At 44.8% G+C, this 21,304-nt stretch overlaps 2 protein-coding genes across 3 annotated transcripts in view; one reads left to right on the top strand and one right to left on the bottom strand.

Moving 5' to 3' along the window:
• Positions 1 to 21,304, bottom strand: part of SND1 (staphylococcal nuclease and tudor domain containing 1) — a 495,060-nt gene that overhangs the window by 107,189 nt on the left and 366,567 nt on the right. The window contains exon 16 of the mRNA XM_080663510.1: positions 1,531 to 1,640. Within this exon, the coding sequence (XP_080519636.1) occupies positions 1,531 to 1,640 (110 nt within the window). The remainder of the gene's footprint in view (positions 1 to 1,530; positions 1,641 to 21,304) is intronic.
• The window catches only part of LRRC4 (leucine rich repeat containing 4), a 146,878-nt gene that overhangs the window by 43,253 nt on the left and 82,321 nt on the right, over positions 1 to 21,304 (top strand). Inside the window, exon 3 of one of the 2 annotated variants that reach the window (XM_080663513.1) lies at positions 6,690 to 6,836. The exons of the other annotated variant lie outside the window; for it this stretch is intronic. Coding sequence (XP_080519639.1) covers positions 6,690 to 6,703 — 14 coding nt within the window. The 3' untranslated portion in view covers positions 6,704 to 6,836. Of the gene's footprint in view, positions 1 to 6,689; positions 6,837 to 21,304 lie in introns of those variants that run through there. 2 annotated transcript variants of the gene reach the window in all.

The following is a 21,304-nucleotide window of genomic DNA, read 5'->3' as shown; positions in this document are numbered from 1 at the left end:
CTTCCTAACCACTGGGCCACTTCAAAAACTGTAACAACTACTGATGGACAACTGGAGTGTTTGAATTCTTGAATACTTCTCTAGCAGGGGGCTATATTTAACTGATAAAAATTCAAGCTACACTGTGCAGTTACAAAATAGAGGGAGGGGGGCACCTTGTGTGGCAAGATACCTTCTTCACAAACATAAATGTATCTGACCAAGTACCAAGCACCAAGTAGAGGGTAATGTGAAACTGAGGCGACAACTAAGGGCTGAGCCCCGCCCTCACCGTACGGAGGGGGATGTGAAGCAATACCAGGTGGTTGCAGCTGGTATTTGAGAACTGGAACCCATATCTCTCAGACTGAGGGTTCAGAATTTCTTTTGCCATGCCACTTGCACAAAATGAGAAAGTAAGTGCTAGAGAATACCAAAGAGGTGGTAACCAATAGCAGAAAGTGGTGGTTTTCTTGAGGCCAGGCTAGTCTAATATAAGCATCTTGAGCTAGCCTGTTCTTCAGTACCTCTCACACCTAATATATTCGCTGGTGATTCAAATCAAAATGAGAAATGCTGAAGCTTATTAATAGATACTTGTATCACTTAAAATCCCAAAGGAGCCCACATGTCTGATCTGAAAGATCTAAAACAGCGGTCGCCAACCTTTCGGACCTCATAGGACCACCAGTGGTCCATGGACCACCGGTTAGCAACTGCTGCTTCAAAGGTTTCCTTAAACCAGCGGTCGCCAACCTTTCAGACCTCGCGGACCACCGGTTGGCGACCACTGATCTAAAAAGACCCTTCACTCCTTCAGGATAACCTTCAGGAGCTCATAACCTTTTAGCTCTGTGCATATTATGATATTATAATGGATTTGGTTATAAAATAAAAGAGGACAAAAGCAGATCTAAAATCCTAAGTCTGAGCCCAGCACACTTCTCCCACTGTTCTTTACTTGTGCCCATCTAGCAGGATTGATTTATGCTTGGCATAGTTCTGGAAAGAAGATGGATCTGTTGACTATGACTTCATAAAAATGAACAGGTAGATGGGCACCATAGTAGATGAGAAGCCTAACTCCTGCCTGTAAGAGCCAGCCCAACAGGCAGAAACAGAATACAATTAAATTAAGTCTGAAAACCTGCTATAGAAAATGCAATTACTAAAAGATACAAATAAATGTTCAAAGAAAATTGGCCCCTGACAGGGTTAGTCAAGCTTCTAAATCCAGCTGGAGGCAGACGGCTCAGGCTAATTCACAAGCAGGAGGACTGCAAAGCTGTGAGCTCTGCATCAGGATGCTGGCCTGGTGATCACCACGCATCCCAGGACACCAATGATGTGGTAGCAATTTGGGGGCAGCTGGCCAATGATTCAGGGCTCTAGGAAATAGGATATGGGCAGACACAGAAAGGATCATGGATGTGGAAGGCTGAGCACCAGAAAAAGTGACAGGCTGTTCTCTGACATGGCAGGGAAACATGAGACCAAGTGAGTCCCACTTTCTCATCCCCTCATCCAGGAAGCAACTGGAAGAAGTCCTACCTCTCGCTGTAGCACCAGTTCCTTGGTGAAAAGCGTTGCTTCCTCACTGAAGGGCTCTCCCTCCTGCACCAAGCCTGGGAGGTTTCGGGCTCCTCTGGGGCATTCAATGCCTATGTCAGGAGAAAAGGAGAATTTGTGATGAAAAGGGGCCACTAGGCTTAGTGTCCAGCAAGGACAGTTCCTTGAACACTTCTAATAAGGCAAGCATTAGATCAGAATGCCATCATGTCTGAGACAAGGGAGAGTAGAAGGGAATGAAGTTCGCCCCAGGTGGGAAAAACCAACAACATCACAGCAGCTGCCAGTACATGGGAGAAGAGCTCGAAGTCACAGCATCGGGAACGGTCAGGAGGACCCAGTGAGCTCCAAGTTAGATGTGCACACCCAGATGTGGGATGAGTCCTTGTCTTGGACGCCTAGTCCTTACAGTCCTGGTCTCACTGTTTCAACCATCACTTACACAAATGGCTCTCTTACCTAGACTACACTGATAGTCCAGCTGTTCTGCATCCTGAGAACCATTCCGCGGACTCCTAGGCATTTCCTCTTTACTATCTGATTTCCCCATCAAATTAACGTGTTAACTCAGTGTTATTTTCCTCTTCAAATAAGCTTTCCCTTCTGTCCTCTGGCTATATTTTAGACAATAATATCTTCAGTTTTTCATTCAGAATTAGAGACAGAAAAAGAGAATACTGATGAAGTATCAGGTGCCTGGAGTTAGAGAGACCTAGATTCACATCCTAACTCTATCACTTAGCTTTGTGACCTTGCCCAAGTTACTGTACAATTCAAAGCCTCCACTGCCCTAACTGCAAAGCTTCACAATGGTGGTTGTGTGAACTAGGGATATAAAATACTTAGCACAATGCCTGACATAGGGAAAGGTTCAATACATTTTAGCTCTTATTATTTGATCATTATTATCATTATTACTCTTAGCAGTTACCCAAGCTCAACATCTTAGTTATCTTTCATTCCACAACTAGCCTGCAAGATCCGTGAGTGCAGAATTGCATCCTTCACACTTCTTTGTATCCAGAAACGTATTCATATAAAACAGGTGCTCAGTATCTAACTCAGACTGCCTTTCTTCCTTGCTTTGGTTTAATAATTTACTTTGCAAATATATATATTACTAACAGTGCTCATCTCTGACAGGTCATGAAATGGGTCGTGTTTTGATATACAAATTAGACTTGTAAATATTTTCCCCAAAATCATATTGCAGTGAAAAGCTGAACTAATCTAGAGCCACAGGAAAGGAAAACAATCAAATTATAGGGAGGACACATTCAGGACCCATGTCTGATTCATGGCTGGTCACTCCTGCACCATAAGGCAGAACTGTGAGTTGTTCCCTCTTATTTACAAACAGCCTCAGGTGTGGGGACAAGAGATGTGGCACAGGGAGGCAAAGCAGCAGAGCACTTAGGCCACTGCAACACCTGCTGGGGAGCCTTTGGGAGAAAAGGAGCCACTGCAGGGACAGAAGGTACATCTCTTTTTTAAAAATATATATTTTATTAATTTTAGAGAGGAAGGAAGAGGGAGAGATAGAAACATCAACGATGAGAGAGAATCATTGACTGGCTGCCTCCTGCACGCCCCCTACTGGGGATCAAGACCACAACCCAGGCATGTGCCCTTGGCCAGAATCGAACCTGGGACCCTTCAGTCCGCAGGCTGATGCTCTATCCATTGAGCCAAACCAGGTAGGGCAGAAGGTACATCTCTTAAGGATGAAGCCAGGTGGCTGTTCATGTTTCTGGCCACAGCACAGACTCAAGGTCATAAAGCTCAGAGGAAGAGGAATTGTTTATACCTTGGGTTTTCAGAAGCTCAAGAAGAGACCTGTCTCTCCAAGCCTCAAAGCCTCACAAAAGGAATAACAGCAAATCAAACCAAATGCTAGACAGGAAGTGCACTGCAGCCGAAAGCTACTTGAGCTGGTGGCCAGGGCTGCTCTCCCACCCAAGCTAAGATTTGACAGCTGGAGGTCCCATGCAATTGTTACACAGGTGAGAAGACACCAGGGCTCATGCCTGGCACTCAATGCTAGGCTGCACAGGGAAGCGAAGCGTATTTTGTAAGACAATAATAAACTCAAGAGAGAGCCGAAGAGCCTGAGATTAACCTTGGGAGAGATGGGGCTGGAGTAAAATGGAATGAGATAGCCCAGGAGTGGGCAAACTTTTTGACTCGAGGGCCACAATGGGTTCTTAAACTGGACCGGAGGGCCGGAACAAAAGCATGGATGGAGTGTTTGTGTGAACTAATATAAATTCAAAGTAAAGGAGCGGAGGGGAGAGCAAGAGAACCGGATAGAACAGCTGGATCCGGCCCGCGGGCCATAGTTTGCCCAAGGCTGAGATAGCCCATGGTTTTTACAATATCAACAGCCCAAAACACTTCATTTTATATCTGCAAACTAAGCAATAGAATTGTCAGAGAGAAAAATAAACAATTCTATTAAACTTTTTGGCCACATAACCATAGAAAAAGCATTATTGCAGAAACAAGAATAATGCTAAAATAGGCATTTGTTTCTACCCTCAGCAGCCATTTGGGTGGGCTGACTGGGATGCTGCTGGTAAGGCTGCTGTGAATAGGGGCCTAGAACTGGGATGAGGCTAGGACAACTCACCAGGCAGCAGGGACCAAGGGAAAGAATTTCCACTAAAAGGGCACAAAAGATAACTGAGTCTCACTGGTTAGCAGATGTACACATCCTATTTCTCCATCACTTTCTTGGTATTCTAAAATCTCAAAAGATCCCAGCAGCTCTCTCTGAATCCTGGGAGGCCACCGAGTGATTAAATCCAGAAAACAAGATGGCTCAATGAACCCAGGGAGTTAGTCAAGTCACACTGAAATGTCCTCAAAACATCTTTCTAAAGATCTGGGCCAGTGGTGACCAAAGCCCAACCACTCTGCTTGGATCTAAGGCGCTAAGGCAAGGGCCTTTGTTATGCACTCCTCTGCTTTCCAACAACTGAACTCCAGCTGTTCAAGAGGAGGAAGCCAATGCAGGCAGTTTTCTTGCCCTTTTTTAAATGGAAAAAGTAAACACACCCACGCCTATCCATTCCTGTCAGGCAGGCAGGTAAGAGAAAGAAGAGGAAGAACAAAAGTTGCTTGAGAACAAGAATATTATTATGTCTGCTTGTATCATTTACTTTTCTTCTGGGTGGACTCTTTTCTGAGGTCTCTACTTCCCAGTCAAAGCGTGTCTCCCTGACACATCTCAACTCAGGGTCAGATGTGGCTTAGCTGACGCTACTAATTAGGGCAGATAGAGAGAAGTTGCATCTTAAAAACAGACCCAATGGAACAGGTACCAGAGTTACACTCAGGCATAGGTCTAGAAGAACAAAGGGGGAATATAAACATTTGCTGAGTACCCATGAGTATCTAAGATTTGGCATAAGGCTCTGGATCACAGACAGTAAGTGGCCTATCTGAACCTTAAATTGTCAGATGCTGATGCCATTGAGAAAAGGACAGTTTTAGAGTTGAAGAACACTGTCACCAGGGAGTGTTCTATCCCACAATGGAGAGCAGGTAGGAGAGTCCAGGGCCCTGAGGCACTCCATTTCCTGTTGGGGAGGAGTCCAGGAACAGGTGGTGCTTAGAGGAGAGGAAGGGGCACTTGGCACCTGGGTGGTCATGGTAACAGAGTTTCAGGCACTGTCATACTGGAGCACAGAGGCCAGTTTCTAGCTCTGGGCAGGGGAATTCCTACATACAAGGGGAGGCCCTAGGCAGAATACCAAAACCAGGACTCAGAAACATGGACTGGGCAGGGCGAGGCAGAATCTGTTATCAGACCAGGAGTCAAAGGCAAGGCCAGGATAGCAGGAGGGGTCTGATGACATCAAATATTAGAAATCGATGCGCCAAGCTAATTGTGCACACAAAATGTTGTGCAGGCGAGAGTTTTTCAAACTTTAATTTTTATTATAACCATATATACACATATGTACGTATGGGAATATACACTTTATATAACAAAGTTTCCACAAAATAATGGTTAATCTTGACTACATGTGCTGTGCTCTATCTCTCTTCTGTTCTATTTCATTAAAGAAGAAAAAAAAAAAAGATGGTTATGACATTGAATTGATTTAAGAGGGCAAGACCCTCAGTTTGAAAAACACTGGTATAGACTCAGGCGTGGACACAGAAGGCTGGCAAGGACGGCCTCCTTGGAGAATTCAAAGGCTATCTACCAGCAACCCTGAGTGCTTAGTAATCAGCTTCTGGACTTGCTTTTGTGTCCCTAGGATCAACGGACAGGGAGGAAATATTCTGTCCACTAAAGCTAAAAAACAGGCATCACTGCTGAAAACCAGGGAGGACCGGGCTGCCAGCAAGAGGAGTTCTACTGCCCCTCCTTCCCGAGAGCTTGGTCAGGAAGTAAACCCAGTCCGAGCTGCACCTTTACTCAGTCGTGGGCAGGGGACCCTGGTATGCAGGTTTGTTGCCAATATAACACACTTAAAAAAAAAAAAAAAAAAAAAAAAGATCAAGGGGAAGAAATTTGGGTTCTCAGGAAGCAAACCCGGGCTGCAGTTGCCAACATGTAGCAATGGAGAGACCCCTCAGTGGTAAATACAAAGTGAGCCGTGGCCGAGTGGCTCAGTTAGTTGGAGTGTCGTCCTGTACACCAAAAAGGTTGCAGGTTCGATCCCCAGTCGGGGCATGTCCAGGAACAAGGCAACTGATTGATTGATGTTTCTCTCCCACATCCCTCTCTCTCTTTCCTCCTCCTCTGCTCTCCCTTCCTCTCTCTCTAAAAATAAATAAATAAATAAAATCAATAAAAACATATCCATGAGTGAGGATGAAAAAACACACAAAAGGAAAGGGAGCTATCAGTGGAGGGCCAGAAGCTGCCCCCGCCAGGTGCGGAATGCCGTGATTCTGGAGTGTCGTGACTATTTCCACTAACAGCCGTCTTTTCAGATAACGCGCAGTGCCTGTGCACTGCTGCCTGCTGATAAGGACGCATTAGCTTCTGTGCCTCACACACCACAGGTGCAGGCCAACAGTCAAACTTCCCTGACACGTACAAGCCATTCAAAAACTAAAAATATTTAAATATTATAAAAAAACCCTATACCTAAAAAACTCTCATTTTCCTTCCCTATTATGAGATGTGCCAAAATGAAGAGAGACACCAGCCTGTGGGGCCTTCTCAGCTGACCTCACTCAGGGCGGATACAGAAGAACAAGGCAGACAACTCCACCCTCCTGGTCCACATGGCTTCAGGATGCTCTAGAGCCCTACAGACCGACCTGCCTGTCCGTGAAACTCACCATTATTCTCACCTTTTCTATGCTTTCTGGGTGTCATAGTTAAATAAGACTATTAAAAAAAACCAAGACAAAGCAAAATGAGGATTTCCCTCATCGTTTCTGGTTTAGGAAGAGAGAATCCGGCATCAGCTGTCAGCACATGACCATCATAGTTTCTGTTCTGCCACTGACCAAGTATAAACCTCTCCAGGCCTCATGGTCTCTGTCTACGAAAAGAAGGCGCTCCAAAGCCTCCGGCCATAAAATCCTACAACTTTGGTTGTGCCCTTTCAAGATGCCTCACCCAAGGCTGACTCATGGGGTACAGGGTGCCTCCTTTCAATTTAAAATGCTGGGTTGAAGAGCATTCCATTAAAAGAAGTTATATATTTAGAGACATTGACTAACTAGGTCAGGGGTGGGCAAACTTTTTGACTCGAGGGCCACAATGGGTTCTTAAACTGGACCAGAGGGCCGGAACAAAAGCATGGATGGAGTGTTTGTGTGAACTAATACAAATTCAAAGTAAAGGAGCGGAGGAGAGAGCAAGAGAACTGGATAGAACAGCCGGACCCGGCCAGCGGGCCGTAGTTTGCCCAAGGCTGGGCTAGGTCAATTAACACAAATACTTTGGTCAGTCAGCTTTGGAAAAGAAGTATAAATTCTTGTTAATGGTACAATAATGGCCATAGAAGAAATTCTATGTGTGAGAGTCATGTTTATATTGCATGTTGAGTTTTATGATAATTAAGCCTCTGGGCTCAAAGTGCATTTGCTTTTTCCTTTATTGGGAACTAAAGGCAAGTGTGGCAAATCTGCCTTTGCTAGAAGCGACAGCTTCCCAATGGTTCCTTGTCCAGCAAACAAGACCGGGCATTAGGCAAAGAAAACAAAATTCTAGTGGAAACAATAAGAACTGTGCTTACTGCGTGTCTACCGTGTGCTTACTCCACATCGGACATTGCCCAGGGAAGGGCACCGGAGGCATGCAGACATAATCTTTGCCTTCTGCCTATTGCGGATACCTAAAATGCCACAGTTCACATCTCAGACCTTCCTTCACTCCATATGTATCAGTGCCTGGGCTAGACACTGTGCTGGGAGATGAAAGCTCAATGATGAAAAAGAGACTCTGTGCCAATGAAGCTTAATTTTCATCCTGAAAACATGACTTTCCTCTGCCGCTGTACAAGATGTTACTGGTGACTGAATTCGCCTGTAGGTTGCAGAACATTAAGAAATAACACGTGATAATTGGATTATGTTAAGCACATGCACGTGTGTCTAGGAGACTGCTGGTCAGATGGATCAGACAAGTCATTATGGGACTCACCATGCCACGTCCCTTGTTAGGGGCGGCCTCAAGCATCTTTATTTTCTAGCACATGACCCTGGCCTCTGCCCTCACCACAGCTGGGGATGGAGGTCAGAACAGAAGGTGGAGAATGACAGGGAGGGCGGAGAGTTGCTGCTGAACCGCATGAAGGGTAGCCTGCAGCCAGGCTGCCAGGCTGCTGGGGTGGGGAAGCTCTGTCCAAATAGAAATAGCAGGTATCAGGTGAGAAAGGTGTTTTCTGGAATCTGAACTGGACTATGTATAAAACAAGCCTATCGGGAGCTAGAGGAAGGGAACCACCTTACACCAACATTGGAGCAGAAACACTGGATATCTACAGAAGTCCCAGGAACAATCACAGGCCCACAGTCACTCTCCAGGTTCCAGGATCTGTGAGATCTGACCTAACCTTGGAACCTGTTAAGTTTCATGGATCTTCCCATAAATCTGCTTTCTCCCCTTATTGCTACCATGAGCAAGCCTATGTGAGAATAAAATAATCCAACTAAAACTAAGTTGCTTCGTAGGATGGGTACTGTATTAGATTCAGATTTTATTCTTTCTAGCATCCAACACACTGCCTAGTACACAGTGCCATTGTAGATCTTCAACAAATGTTGAATGAATATTAGTGAGAAATACTTTAGAAAAGAGGCAAATACAGAGGAGAAAATGGCTAATGAACTGTCAAGGTTGTAGACTTTATGCAAACAGGAAAGGGGCCCACATAACCCATAACTACAAACATCCCACTTTCCCATAGTTACACAGTACTTCAAGGAAGAAAAACAAACAAACAAAAAACCTCCAGCGACACCCACTTACTTTAAATTAGCACACTTGAGAAATGCATGTTAAATACAGAGAGGAAGTGGCCTACACTGACCAGCAATGCCAGAGAGCCTGACGCTGGAGTGCTGCAAAGATGCTTACTTCCCAATATAACAGAGGAGAAGAACAATTCACATTTCTGACCCCATGTTTGGCTCTGACCCCATGGAAGCTGTGTGGCCACATGGAAATGCAGAAAACTGGAGCACATTTAAAGAGAGCGATAGAAAACGACGCAGGGGCAGGAGGCCTAGCTTTAAAGGAAAGATAAAAGCTGCCAGATCTGTACAGCTCGGCTACGCAGTGACTAAGGGTGACACGATAGTAATCTGCGAATATTTGAAAGGTGTAAACACAAAAAGGAGGGAAAATGCTCAGCCTGAAAACAGGGGGTGTAATTATAAGGAAAAGAAAATCTGGACCAAATACTGGAAAAAGTTAGCATGGGGATGACTACTGGGTTATAAATAAGTTTCCCAATGAAAATGCTATTTTTGATTCTAAAGCTGAAAGGTGGCTACTCAGCTTATGTGAAAGCAGCCCAGACCAGGGAACTGTGATTTTATTTTCTATATTTAGGGAAAGACTTTAATAATAGTTAAATCTAAATATCTCTGCTTTCAACATTGCTCCCTTAAACTTCAACATAATTTTTGTTGATCAAATCACAGAGACAAAATGGCTTCTGATGGGACTTTGAAAACAAAAACAGGCTTTATCTGCTAGCATGAGGCACATGCTTGGCTAGCAGATAAAGTGGAGCTGAGTCTATAGCAGGGGACAGACAGCTGGGAAAGGGGCAGTAGACTAGCTGATTTAATCTAGTGGGGCACCTTCATGCCTGGTCTCTAAGAACCGAGGTAACCTAGGTAAGAATGCTGTACAACGCTGTAAGTTTCCCAGATCGGAAAGTATGGACACCTCTCCCATCAAGGACATGGGAAAGCACAGAACACCGAAATGAGCTCCTGCCACACCGACTGCGCCCCAATGCCTTTGCCCGAGTGCTTGCTGCTGCAGCTACACAACTGATAATTCACACTCTCAGTGGAGATGTTTACCCCACATTCAATTAGCTCCATCTTTATACTTTCCCTTGCCACCCTTCCCCCCACCAAAACACAAAACAATTTTTTTAAAAAACATACTACACATACAGAGTAAGATACTTAAATGTTGTATGTAGCCCAAGAAAAGAACATATTTATTTAACTATGTCCAGATCAATTTAAAACATTTTTTTGGCGTTAAAAAATATTTAGACAGCTAATCCTTATCTAAGCATCAAGCACAAAGCCCAGAACTCAAACCATTGCTACACAATGCAGAGGAAGCCAGGCCATCTGCCTGACTTTAAGAATGTGGTTATCACCTAAATATACATGGAAAGCCAAATCAGTTCACGTTGTTGGTTCTCAGAAATGTAACACATCTCGCACACCAAAAGCTTGCTCCTAATTCTGTCTTATTCAAGTTTTAAAGCAGAAATAATTTGAAAGTCTCAAGTTGCAAATGCTTGTCTTCCATTTTCATATTCTCAAAATAACCCCAAAGAGCAAGGCAAATGGTAAGCCAGTTGGTTCCTAAAAGTTCATTGTACGTGGTACGAGGCCTCAATTTGTATTGAAACATTCAGAGATGAAACAAGGATTTTGCATTGTCTCACATTCTTTATTCTTTCCCTTGTTCTCTAAGCCTGCTACTTTCTTACCTCAGGGGAGAGAAGGTCTTGTGGTTTCAGTGATCAGAATAAAGGGATAAAAGAAGAATGAACAAATCCTAATGAAAGGAATCAAACTCCTCAGGTAACTGCAGTCAGGGAAGTCGGAACCAGTCAAGAGGTGAGACTGAGGCTGTTTTTAGTTTGTAGCTCTAGTTGTGTAGAAGACTTTTATTAGGTTCTCATTTGGTAATGTTTGATGCATTCACTGAAAGACCAGAGACTGAAGTTAATTGGGAACAGGAGCAATAATACCCAATCTTCAAAATGCAATGCAGGCCCCTGTGAAGAGAGGGAAGGGTGAAGGGGAGTCATCTACAGAAAGGAGGTGGCTTTAAATGTGCCTTAGAATGTTCTGATCTGAGTCATGACATAGGAGAGAGGTGCCGTTCTCTAGTTGTTAGCCTATAAATGGCAGACCCCATTCTGCAGTAATTTGAGGTAAGTTCTCTCTATATCTCCAGTATCTGGTACATAATTTATATATCTTATATATAAAAGGCTAAGCGACTGTCTGACCAGTCGCTATGAAGAGCAATGACCACCAGGGGGCAGAAGCTCCGATTGGTAGCTATGACGTGTACTGACCACCAGGGGGCAGACGCTCAACACAGGAACTGCCGAGCTGTGGAGAGAGTAGGGAGCTGGATTCCAGGATGTGTCACCTGAGAACCGCCCTCTTGCAATCTGGGACCCCTCGGGGGATGTCAGAGAGTACTTTTCGGCCCTATCCCTGCAGGCCAGGCTGAGGGACCCCACATGCCAGAGGGACCCGCTCACTCTGCAGACACCCTTCAGGTACGGCCGGCTGGGGAGGGACCATGGGAGGTTGGCTTCAGGGTGTGTCCGGCCTGTCTAGCCTAGTCACGCCCCACCCCACAGGCCACCTTCTAATTAATTTCCTTTCAATGTGCACGAATCCATGCACCGGGGCATTAGTAGATAATAATTAGTTGCTAAATAAATGCCAGAGAGGAGAAAATCGAGCAGAGATAGATACAGCAAACACATTTTAACAATGTCCTATTCTGAGTTCCAAATGCATACTAGTAAACAACACTTGGTGAGTTCATGAGGAATTCTAGTAACTCTTATTTTTAGGACCAGGGTGAGTGAATGTTAAATGCTAAATCACTGACCGTTATCCAAGGAGACAAGGAAGAGAGGGCTTAGCGGCCTTATTCTGTTTTCTGGCTCAGTCTAGCCAGGCAGTGTGCAGCACTGCCTTCACCAACTTCATTTATCATTGGCTTTAGACACCGAAGAATCATTCCCAAAGGGAGAAACGCATTTGAGCTCTTTCAGATAACAACTGGGCCAGCATCAGAATAACCTTTTATAATTCTCCACATTGCAGAGCAAGATCTGAAAACAATGATTTTCAAAGGAAGAAAAAACTCACTGATTAACGAGGCCTTTCCCTTCCCTGGCATCCCAAGAACACGGCCATAAACAATTGAGCCAGGCGGTCTCTGGAGTGGGTTGGGGAGGGCGCTGGAGAGGGCAGGCAGGCTTCTGCTTCCCAATGCACATGTTCATTTTGGGGCTTGCTACAAGCAGCAGCTGTAATAATATTACCACCAACCAGGAGCAGAATGAAACAACTGGGCATGAGAAAGAACTATGCGCTCCAAAAATGTGTTCTCTTGGGTTTCTCTTCATTATCCACATCGAAACAGCAACCTCCTATTTTTATTACACAGAAAACAAAGTATCTGAGGTCAAAAGCTAGGATAACAATGGTCATCCCAATGGCAAGACCGCTACATGGCTCAAGCTTTTATGTAACACGCTGGCACCATGGAGACAGCACTTAACAAGCACAAACTCCAAGACTGAGCAATGAGGGGGAGTTGGTTTCTATGAGAACCTCAACTTTTGCTTTCTCTGACTTATTTTAAACCTGTAACTTTATATTTGAATCAAATAACTCTTAGATTTATTTTTCCCCCTCTTTCATTTTTGGCACTGAAGAATTCTAATAATAGTCTTTTTAATTCCAAGTTAATAGATAAAGAGAAAAACTTGAATGTACTGTCCAGGCTGGTAGGGACTAACTATAGGGTGGCAAGAAAGCCACAGAAAATACCCACTTGCATCTTGCAAGTAAGTACAAGCTTCCAGAAGGTATTCTGACACACACCTGGCAGCCAAATGTAAAAGCTACGGACTTGCATAAATTTAGAGTGACTTTTTCTAAACCAAGCTGTGTTGTTATTTGAACAAATGGTTCTGAGATGTGTGCAGTGTACTTTCAAACTATCGGCTTTCTTGATTCCACTCTCAGAAAATTGCTCTGAGCTTCTCCTCCTGAGGCAAGTGAAATGTAAATGTCTAGAGATGAGTATACTCAGCTAGTTGAACTGGAGAAGAAGAAATTGCTGGGGTCAGGAATATTAAGACCAAAACCAAGGAGAATAAATACAACTTTGAGAGCTGAGAAACTCTTTAAGAGCCCTTTACCTCATTAACTTTACTAATAAAGAAAGACAGACAGACAGACAGACACATGCAAGGGCGGGAGCTGGGACAAAAACGGAATTCTGAAAAGGCGAGGATCTTCAAAGGCGCAGGGTGAAGTTGGACATATAAGTACGTCTTATCCTGAAGAGTAACTTGAATGCTGGGCTGTGGATGAACATGGCAGTCTTTTTTTGATGCTGTTATCATAATATAAAGGGGTAAACAGACAACTTCTGCAGGCTAAATCCAGCCCGCAGCCTGTTTTTATACAACCCATGAGCAAAGAATGGTTTTTACATTTTAGAAAGGTTAGAAAAAAAATCAAAAGACTATTTTGTGATACGTGAAAATTGTCTGACATTCAAATTTCAGTTTCCATAAATAAAGTTTTATTGGAATACAGCCATGCTGTGTTGTCTATTTGTGACAGAGATTGTATGGCCCACAAAGCCTAAAATATTTACACTCTAGTCCTTGACAGGAGAAGTTTGCTGACTCTTGCTCTAAAGCATACTGTAGGCTGCTTATAAAAAATGTTTTTTTCTAGGCAAGGCACTCAGTTCAACTTTCCAGAACTAGAACATCAGTACAGGTGACTGATGTCAGAATATCTTAAATAATAAAAACAATGCTAAAAAAGCTTATGGTCATATGATCTACAAGGTAAAAGGGAAGGACACGTGGCTCAAGGAACACTGTCTGAAGCAGCTTACTACCCATAAGCACAAACCTTGACATTTCCAGAATTGCCATTCTTTGTTTCTCACCCTTAACTGCGTCCCTCCACTCCATGGCAACAGACCTTCGCTCCTATGATTTTATACTCAGACTTTATCTTTCTACAAAACACTACGAGGAAAAGCGCCCTCCTCACTGACAACTTTCATCTCTTCTCAGTGGGAGCCCTACCAGGTCTCTATGGCATTCAACACTGTGCACCAACCCTTCAGAGAAATTCTGTCCTCCCCTTTTGTGGGGTCCTATTGCTCTGGGCTGCTGGTCTTGCCTACTGCAATTGCTATTGCCCTCAATTCTGTTCTCGGCCGTTTCCTTTAGACTCCGCACTGTCTCTTGGAAGCCCATCCATCTTCACAGCCTTCACCATTGTGAACAGGCAGAACCCACTGACATGTATCTTTGACTGTCCTCTAAGCTTTAGACATCAGTCCCAAATGTCTGACAGACATCTCCCCTTGGATGTCCTGCCAATATCTCCACTCAACATGTCTAAAACCAAACCCACCTTTCTAAATCTCCCTTTTCCTTTGCCATCATGTGATTTCAGCACATCCTCCCAATCTGAAACCTCACTTATCTTTGATTTGCCCCTACTTTATCCACATAACCCAATGACTGCTACATCTTACCAATTCCAGTAATTTCACCTCCATAGTTTCTTGTGTGGTCCATTGATGATTCCTCTCAATCTTCAATATAACTCAGCTTGCTCAGGCTCCTGTCATTTTTAGTAAAGAATCATCGTGTGTGTGTGTGTGTGTGTGTGTGTGTGTGTGTGTGTGTATGTATTGATTTTAGAGAGAGAGGAAGGGAGAGGGAAACACAGATTGGCTGCCTCCTGCATGTCTCCCACTGTGGACTAAGCCTGCAACCCGGGCATGTGCCCTATCTGGGAATTGAACCGCTGACCTCTCAGTGCACTGGATGTTGCTCAACCAAATGAGCCATGCCAGCCAGGGCAAGAATCTGCTGATCTATCTGCCTGCCCCTTATTTCCCTTTATACTTGATTCTTCCCACATATAGCTTATCAGATTAATTATCCTAAAGAAAATATTCTGCTCAAAACTCTTCAGTGGCTTCCCGTAGTTTACCATATAAAATCAGAGCTCCACAATTTGACATCTAGGCCTTCTAAGATTTGGTCCACTTCCTTGGGAACATAAAAAACATTCATTATCTACTTGACAGCCCTTCAAATATCTGAAGACAGTACAACATCTATTTCTTCTCATCCCCATGTTGTTTTTTTCTCCAGGCTAAACAACCTCAGGTCCTCATAAGACATGGGTTTGATCTGCTATCATTCTACTATTTTTCCACTCTCAGCCTGCATGACATGAAGAGAATCCTCACACGGGAAATGCCTTTCTAGTTGATTTAATTAAAATGCCTGATGCGGTGGTGGGTACATCCCTTCTCATGGCTTTGAGAGCCACCTTTACTGGGTGAGTGGGGGAGGGGTATAGCGAAACTGCACATGGTTCCTCCCTCCCTTGACCAGGCAGATGCTGCACCAAAAGAGACAGCTCCATTAGTGCAGCAGGAATCCCTGGCTGAAGGAAGGGAAGCCCTGGCGGACTGTGTGGGAGAGGCCGAGTATCCTGCCGAAGGCCCACTCTCATTCTCTCTCAGCAGCAGCCCCAGGCACTGTGGGGACCCTGGTGGTGTTGTGACAAGCAGTCTATTCATTTCCTTCTCTCATCCACTGGGCTCTCAGGGATAAAAAAGGTACAACAAATCCAAAACAATGCCTAGAATCTACCTAGCAGAATTCAGGAAAGAGTGTTCTATTGAAGTGATTCTTTTTCCTGTTTGGGAGACCAGAGGAGAGAAAAGGATTTCTGCACCCTTTACTTTCCATGGATGCAACACTGCAGTCATCTCTGCGGTCAGTGAAAGCATGACTTGAATTTAATTGAGGCTTTTTAGCCGGTCACACTGTGTCAACAGGGCACCAAGCACCAGGATTTGAATTGTAACACTGGATGCAAAGTTTCAGTGGGAAGCAGGAGAGAAGGGAGGACAGTGAGGGAGAAAATACTGTACCTGACAAACTTCTGGAGTTTCTGCAGCCAAATGGGGTATTAGCCTGTCTCATCAGGCAGTGCCTGTCTTCAAGGAAGTGGAAAGCTGCTCGAGTGTGTTTACTGCACAACTGAAGGACAGCACTAGGCCCAGATCCCTGGATGGAAAGCTTGCCAAAAATCATGATTTCTAATAAGGGCATGACAGGTGAGGAAATGGTGAGGGAAGGTTTAGGGAAGGTGGGAGCAGAGACTTCCTGAACACATCCAGTGATCAAGAACGTTGCCTGATGATGATGCAGGGGGCCTGTGACAACCCAGGGCCATGCGCAGGAACACTTGTGTGTGGTCAGCAGCTCCAGGACAGAGGGCGAAGAAAGGGGAGGGAGGTCTGGAGGGTTGACTAAGGACACTACAGTCTCTGAGCCCGAACTCACATGTCACTCCTCTGGTAGAAGGCAGCAGCTACCCTCAAGACCCAGATCAGAAACTGACGTCTGTGGGAAGAATGATACCAGGGCAGTGCCTGTGTACTGATGGATGGGCACACATCCTCAGTCTCAGTGCCTGAAGTGGCAGAGACCAGACTTGAGAATAAAGTTTCATTCCAGGGAAAATGGGGAGGAGCCACCCCTTCTTTTGCCTCACACGTTTCATGTCTCTTCCAAAGCCCTAGGCTATCTGCCAGTTCCCTTGCCCCACCCTGAGAAAATGGCTTGTTTGTGGTTCCCTCTACATCAGATCCTAGCCCTAGTCCCCAGCAGGCAGGCCTGTCTGAAGGAAACGACGTTAGCTAAAACCTGTGAGACTGAACACTGGCTCCTCAGGATGCAGGTGGCAGAGAACTAACTGCCCCCTTCCTTCCACATCTTCCTGTTATACCCAGGCTGGGGTAGATGAGGCTTGTGACAAGGCACCTTAATTAAAAGAAAAATGTTGGGCACACATCCTTGTAGGAATTTTGGGGACTCTGGAAAGCTGTACACTTCCTCATTGCCTGTTTTATATAACCATATTTTGTTTCTATAGTTTTGTCATTAAAGTCATTGTATGTCCCCTAAAATTATAAAACAAGCAAAGCAAATGGACGGCCATGCACAGAGTTCTTTCTTTGTGCCCGCCCTCCGCAGCCTAGCAGTGCCTGATATCCTCGGGCCCAAATGGATCCCTGGGGTCAGAGGCAATTAGATCTCCTGGCACAAGGAACTCTTCGACAATACAACTACAGACCCGGGGGTGGAGGTGGAGGAAGAAGGTCTTTTCCATGTCAGATAGCCAACCTAGAGAGACACCAGCTCATGAGTGGCAAAGATGATAGCTGTCAGCAAGAGGGTGGGGGAGCGATGAGGCAAATTTCACAGCAAAGCAGCCAAGAGAGAAACAAAAACAAGAGAACTGTTTTATATGGAGGCTGTCTCCCCTAATGTCACTAAACTGGAAAACCCTTTCTTCTGTGACTCACTCATCTTTAGTGGACAGCTGTTCATCCTGAGTCAGGAGAGAAGGTGATGCTTTGGAAGAGGAAGGGGGAATTTCCTCTAGCTCAATCACCACAAAAAAGTGGGCTCACTTCTCTACTAGGAAACTCATTTGCTCTCCATATGGTGAATGAGAGAATAATCAAACTGCAGCTCCAAAGGGAGCCTGAGTCAGCCCAGAAGGACCCTGCATGTCCCCTTCCAGTCTCAGGGTGGACAGGGTTAAACAAGTGTGGGGGAAACCAGAGGCACCAAGCTCAGTCCAAACCACAGAAGCCACCTGTGTGCAGTGAGAAGACTGGCATTTACAACCTGACTTTATTTCCCTGTTACCAATGTTCGGCCTGAGACACCGTAATGTATTGATCTTTGCAGATGAGTGATGTGGTTTAAAATACCGCAGGGTTTGGCTGCAATTCCCTCCCCTGGGGCCTCAAAATAACTCCACACAAATCATTTTTTTGCTAAACACTCATCGGGCAGCTCGTCTCTGCCAGAACACACACATTATGTAAGTGGAGGAGCCACCTAACTTGCTGGGAGAGGGCGTTCCCAGAGAGGGCAAAGCACACTGCTCCTGAGGCTCCGAGAGCAGGGTTTTAAGCCCATGCCTGTCCCCTGCTGAAAAGCAAGCACACAACACAGCCTGGCCTGCGCACCCTCAGCAAGAGAGCCCGGGGAGAGTTAGGCAGCCAGAGCAGGGAAGGTCCTCTAACTCAGGGCTGCCTTAGTAACATACAACCTGGACATTTAGGTACAACCTAAGCAACAGACACAGTGCCCTTCAAAGAAGGGGTATCTGACTCTCCAAACTAATCTTCAACCACCGCCCTCTTGCAGCCGACATACCAGCCATATTAAACCGTTTGCCCTTCTAAAAAACGAGGATTTTTCAAGACCCTCTTTCCTTGGTGGTTACATGCTTTTTCTCCCTTCATGTATCTGGCATTTCTTGGAAAGAAGGCCCACAGCTTTCTAAGATATGTAAAAAGGTTGGTGACCACCGCAAATAAGAAAAAAGCTGATCTACAGGTGAAATGACATCTAAACAAGTCAGAGCTGAGTTCCGGCAAAATAATCTGTTGGAAAAGGGTGGCTTGGGCTGGGCAGCTCAGTAAGACTGCTGCAGGAATGAATGAAGCTGAGCACTTGAAGTCACTGCCCTTGCAGTCCGGTGAAAATGATGAAGTGATGATAGTCCACACTTGGGCTTAATCAGGATGGTTATTAACAAATGAGATGAAGACATTGAAGACCTAGGTCCTAACTATATAATATCTATCAGATGAGAGAACAAATACAAAAACATTCAAATAGGCAGGAATCAGGGGCCAAAGGTATTAAGATCACTTTGAAAAGGGATAATACCTAGTGTTCAACAGAAGATGAGGGATATGTGAAATGGTTTAATTCAAGTTAAAAACACGTGCATTTGCCTATAGTTCTATGACACACAGAACCCAAAGGGAAACTTGGGGAAGAAAAAACACTGCTGAGAGGTTAGTAACAGGGCTGTATAATATGATGCCCAATGCCCTGGCGCATGGCAGTCTGTTACTGATGTCTTTTCCTGCATAGACAGATAACCCGAAAGGCTATGCTGAACTCCTTAAAAACATATCAGGAAACAGGTGGTATTTTCAGAGCTAGGTTTGTATATACTGAGTGGCCAGATTATTATGATCTCTGAATGCATAATAATCTGGCCACTCAGTGTATATCCTATATAATAAAAGGCTAATATGCAAATTGTCCCCTCTACCAGGAGTTTGACCAGCAGGCAGGCCGGCCAACTGCCCATGTCCCCTCCTCCTGGCCAGACCCCACCCATGCATGAATTCATGCACCCGGCCTTTAAAACACACACACACACACACACACACACACACACACACACTGAGTGGCCAGATTATTATGCATTCAGAGATCATAATAATCTGGCCACTAAGTGTATACTCAAGTTTCCTGAAGTATATCAAGAGACAGGAGAGACTGTCACAAGGAAATCTATTGAAGAATAACAGCTACTACAACTTGAATGCTATTTCCTTTGGTAGGCACTGGAGTTAAGTACTTTTTAAAATCATGCTATTTAATACTTAGTGAATCCTTAATTTACAGATGAGAAAACTGAGGCAAAGATGGGTTAAATAACTTGTCCTAAAACAGTGTTTATAAATGGAAGACCCAGAATTTGAGCCTATTCCTATGATTCTAAAACTCATTTGTAATGAATGCACTAAAGTGTCTCCCCACCTAAAGGAAATGTATCACAGAATTTCCAAAGCTGGAGTAACAAAGGGACCCTGGAGATAATCTTTGTCCACCTCTCTTACTATACATACTAGAGGCCTGGTGCACAAAATTCGTGCATGGGTAGGGTTCCTAGGCCTGACCGGCGATAAGGGCTGATCTGTGAGATAACCAGTGGGGCGATCTGGCGCCACCCGCTCACTGAATGCCCCGCCGGTCACCCCACAGAGGGGATCGGTGGGTGACTGGGGGCCCTGCTCACACCTGCCCTGGCCTGGCGCTGCTTGCTCTCATCGGGGCCCAATGGGGCCAGCAGCGCCTCCACAGCTGCCCGCTGCCAGCGCCGTGTTGCCAATGCCTGCCATGTTCGGCATCACCCCCTGGTGGTCAACACACATCTAACTCCTGCCCATGGGGACAATTTGTATTAGCCTTTTATTATATAGAAAGGATGAGGGAGGTGAGATGGGCCAGACAGTGAGCACCCTGTCTCTGAAGCCATTTCTTTTTCCTCTCTACCACACTGCCACACAAGTATGCAGGTTCTACCAGACATGTGGGAGAGCTCAGCATCCCCTTTCCTCCTCTGGTTTAAGGTACTCACAATTACAAATGAAAGAAAGGAACAGTCCACAATGCTGCTCTTCCTCAGGATGCAAAGGTAGGGTAGGTAAATCCGTAGACCATCTACCCACCCATCATTTACTGAATTTCTACTATGTTCCAAGTGTCAAAGTTCCATACAAAGAAACAGTTATAAGGATCATGCAATGACAAGAGGCAGCAGAAGATACCCCATGAACACAGAGGGGGTAGAGAAGACTCCTACAGAGTCAACCTTGGCACTCAGTCTTAAAGAATGCATAGTTGGTCAGAGAAACACTGTTGAGCAGAGCTGTGGGGGTAAGGTATTGATGCTCCCAATGGCAGAGACGGCGAGCAAGAATGAAGTATACACATGTGCCTGGGCAGGACATTCGAGTTCCTCTGAGAAGCACAGCCCAGGATATATGAGAGCTGATCCTTGGGAGAGCACACCACCAGGTCTTCCTATTACATTCCTAAGTCAGAAAAGGAACCGGCTTAGGGAAACACAACTGCTTTCTTTATCCCACAATTTATTTTTATAATTTCCCAGACATTAGAGAAGATAATAATATTCAAACTGTGTGTATAACTACTATCTAAACAAAGCTTTTTGTTATCAGTCAAATTTATTTTTAATTAAAATCAGGATCTATTTGAGAACCATTATCATAGCTTTCTTCTTCCCTTGGTCAATATCTAATCATCAAACCTCTGCTGAGAAATTCAAAGGGAGCTGAAAGAATAAAGTTGACGCATAATTCATCTGCACCTTACAAAGATCTTAAACTCTGAAGCACGCATATCATACATATGTATATAATACACATATACCAGGCAACAGGGACTGCAGATCTGTGTTACTAAGACAACTTTCAAAAACAAGAGTACAGCCCTGGCCGGTGTGGCTCAGTGAGTTAGTTGGAGGCTTGTCCCATTTGCACCCAAGGGTCACAGGTTCCATTCCTGGTCAGGGCACATACCCAGGTTCCATCTCTGATCGGGGCTCATACTGAAGGCAGCCAATTGATGTTTGTTTCTCT

Source organism: Plecotus auritus (assembly GCF_963455305.1).
Source record: "Plecotus auritus genome assembly, chromosome: 4".
Taxonomy (NCBI): Eukaryota; Metazoa; Chordata; class Mammalia; order Chiroptera; family Vespertilionidae; genus Plecotus; species Plecotus auritus.
The sequence above is the reverse complement of the archived record's forward strand: the minus strand, read 5'-3'. Positions and strand labels throughout refer to the sequence as shown.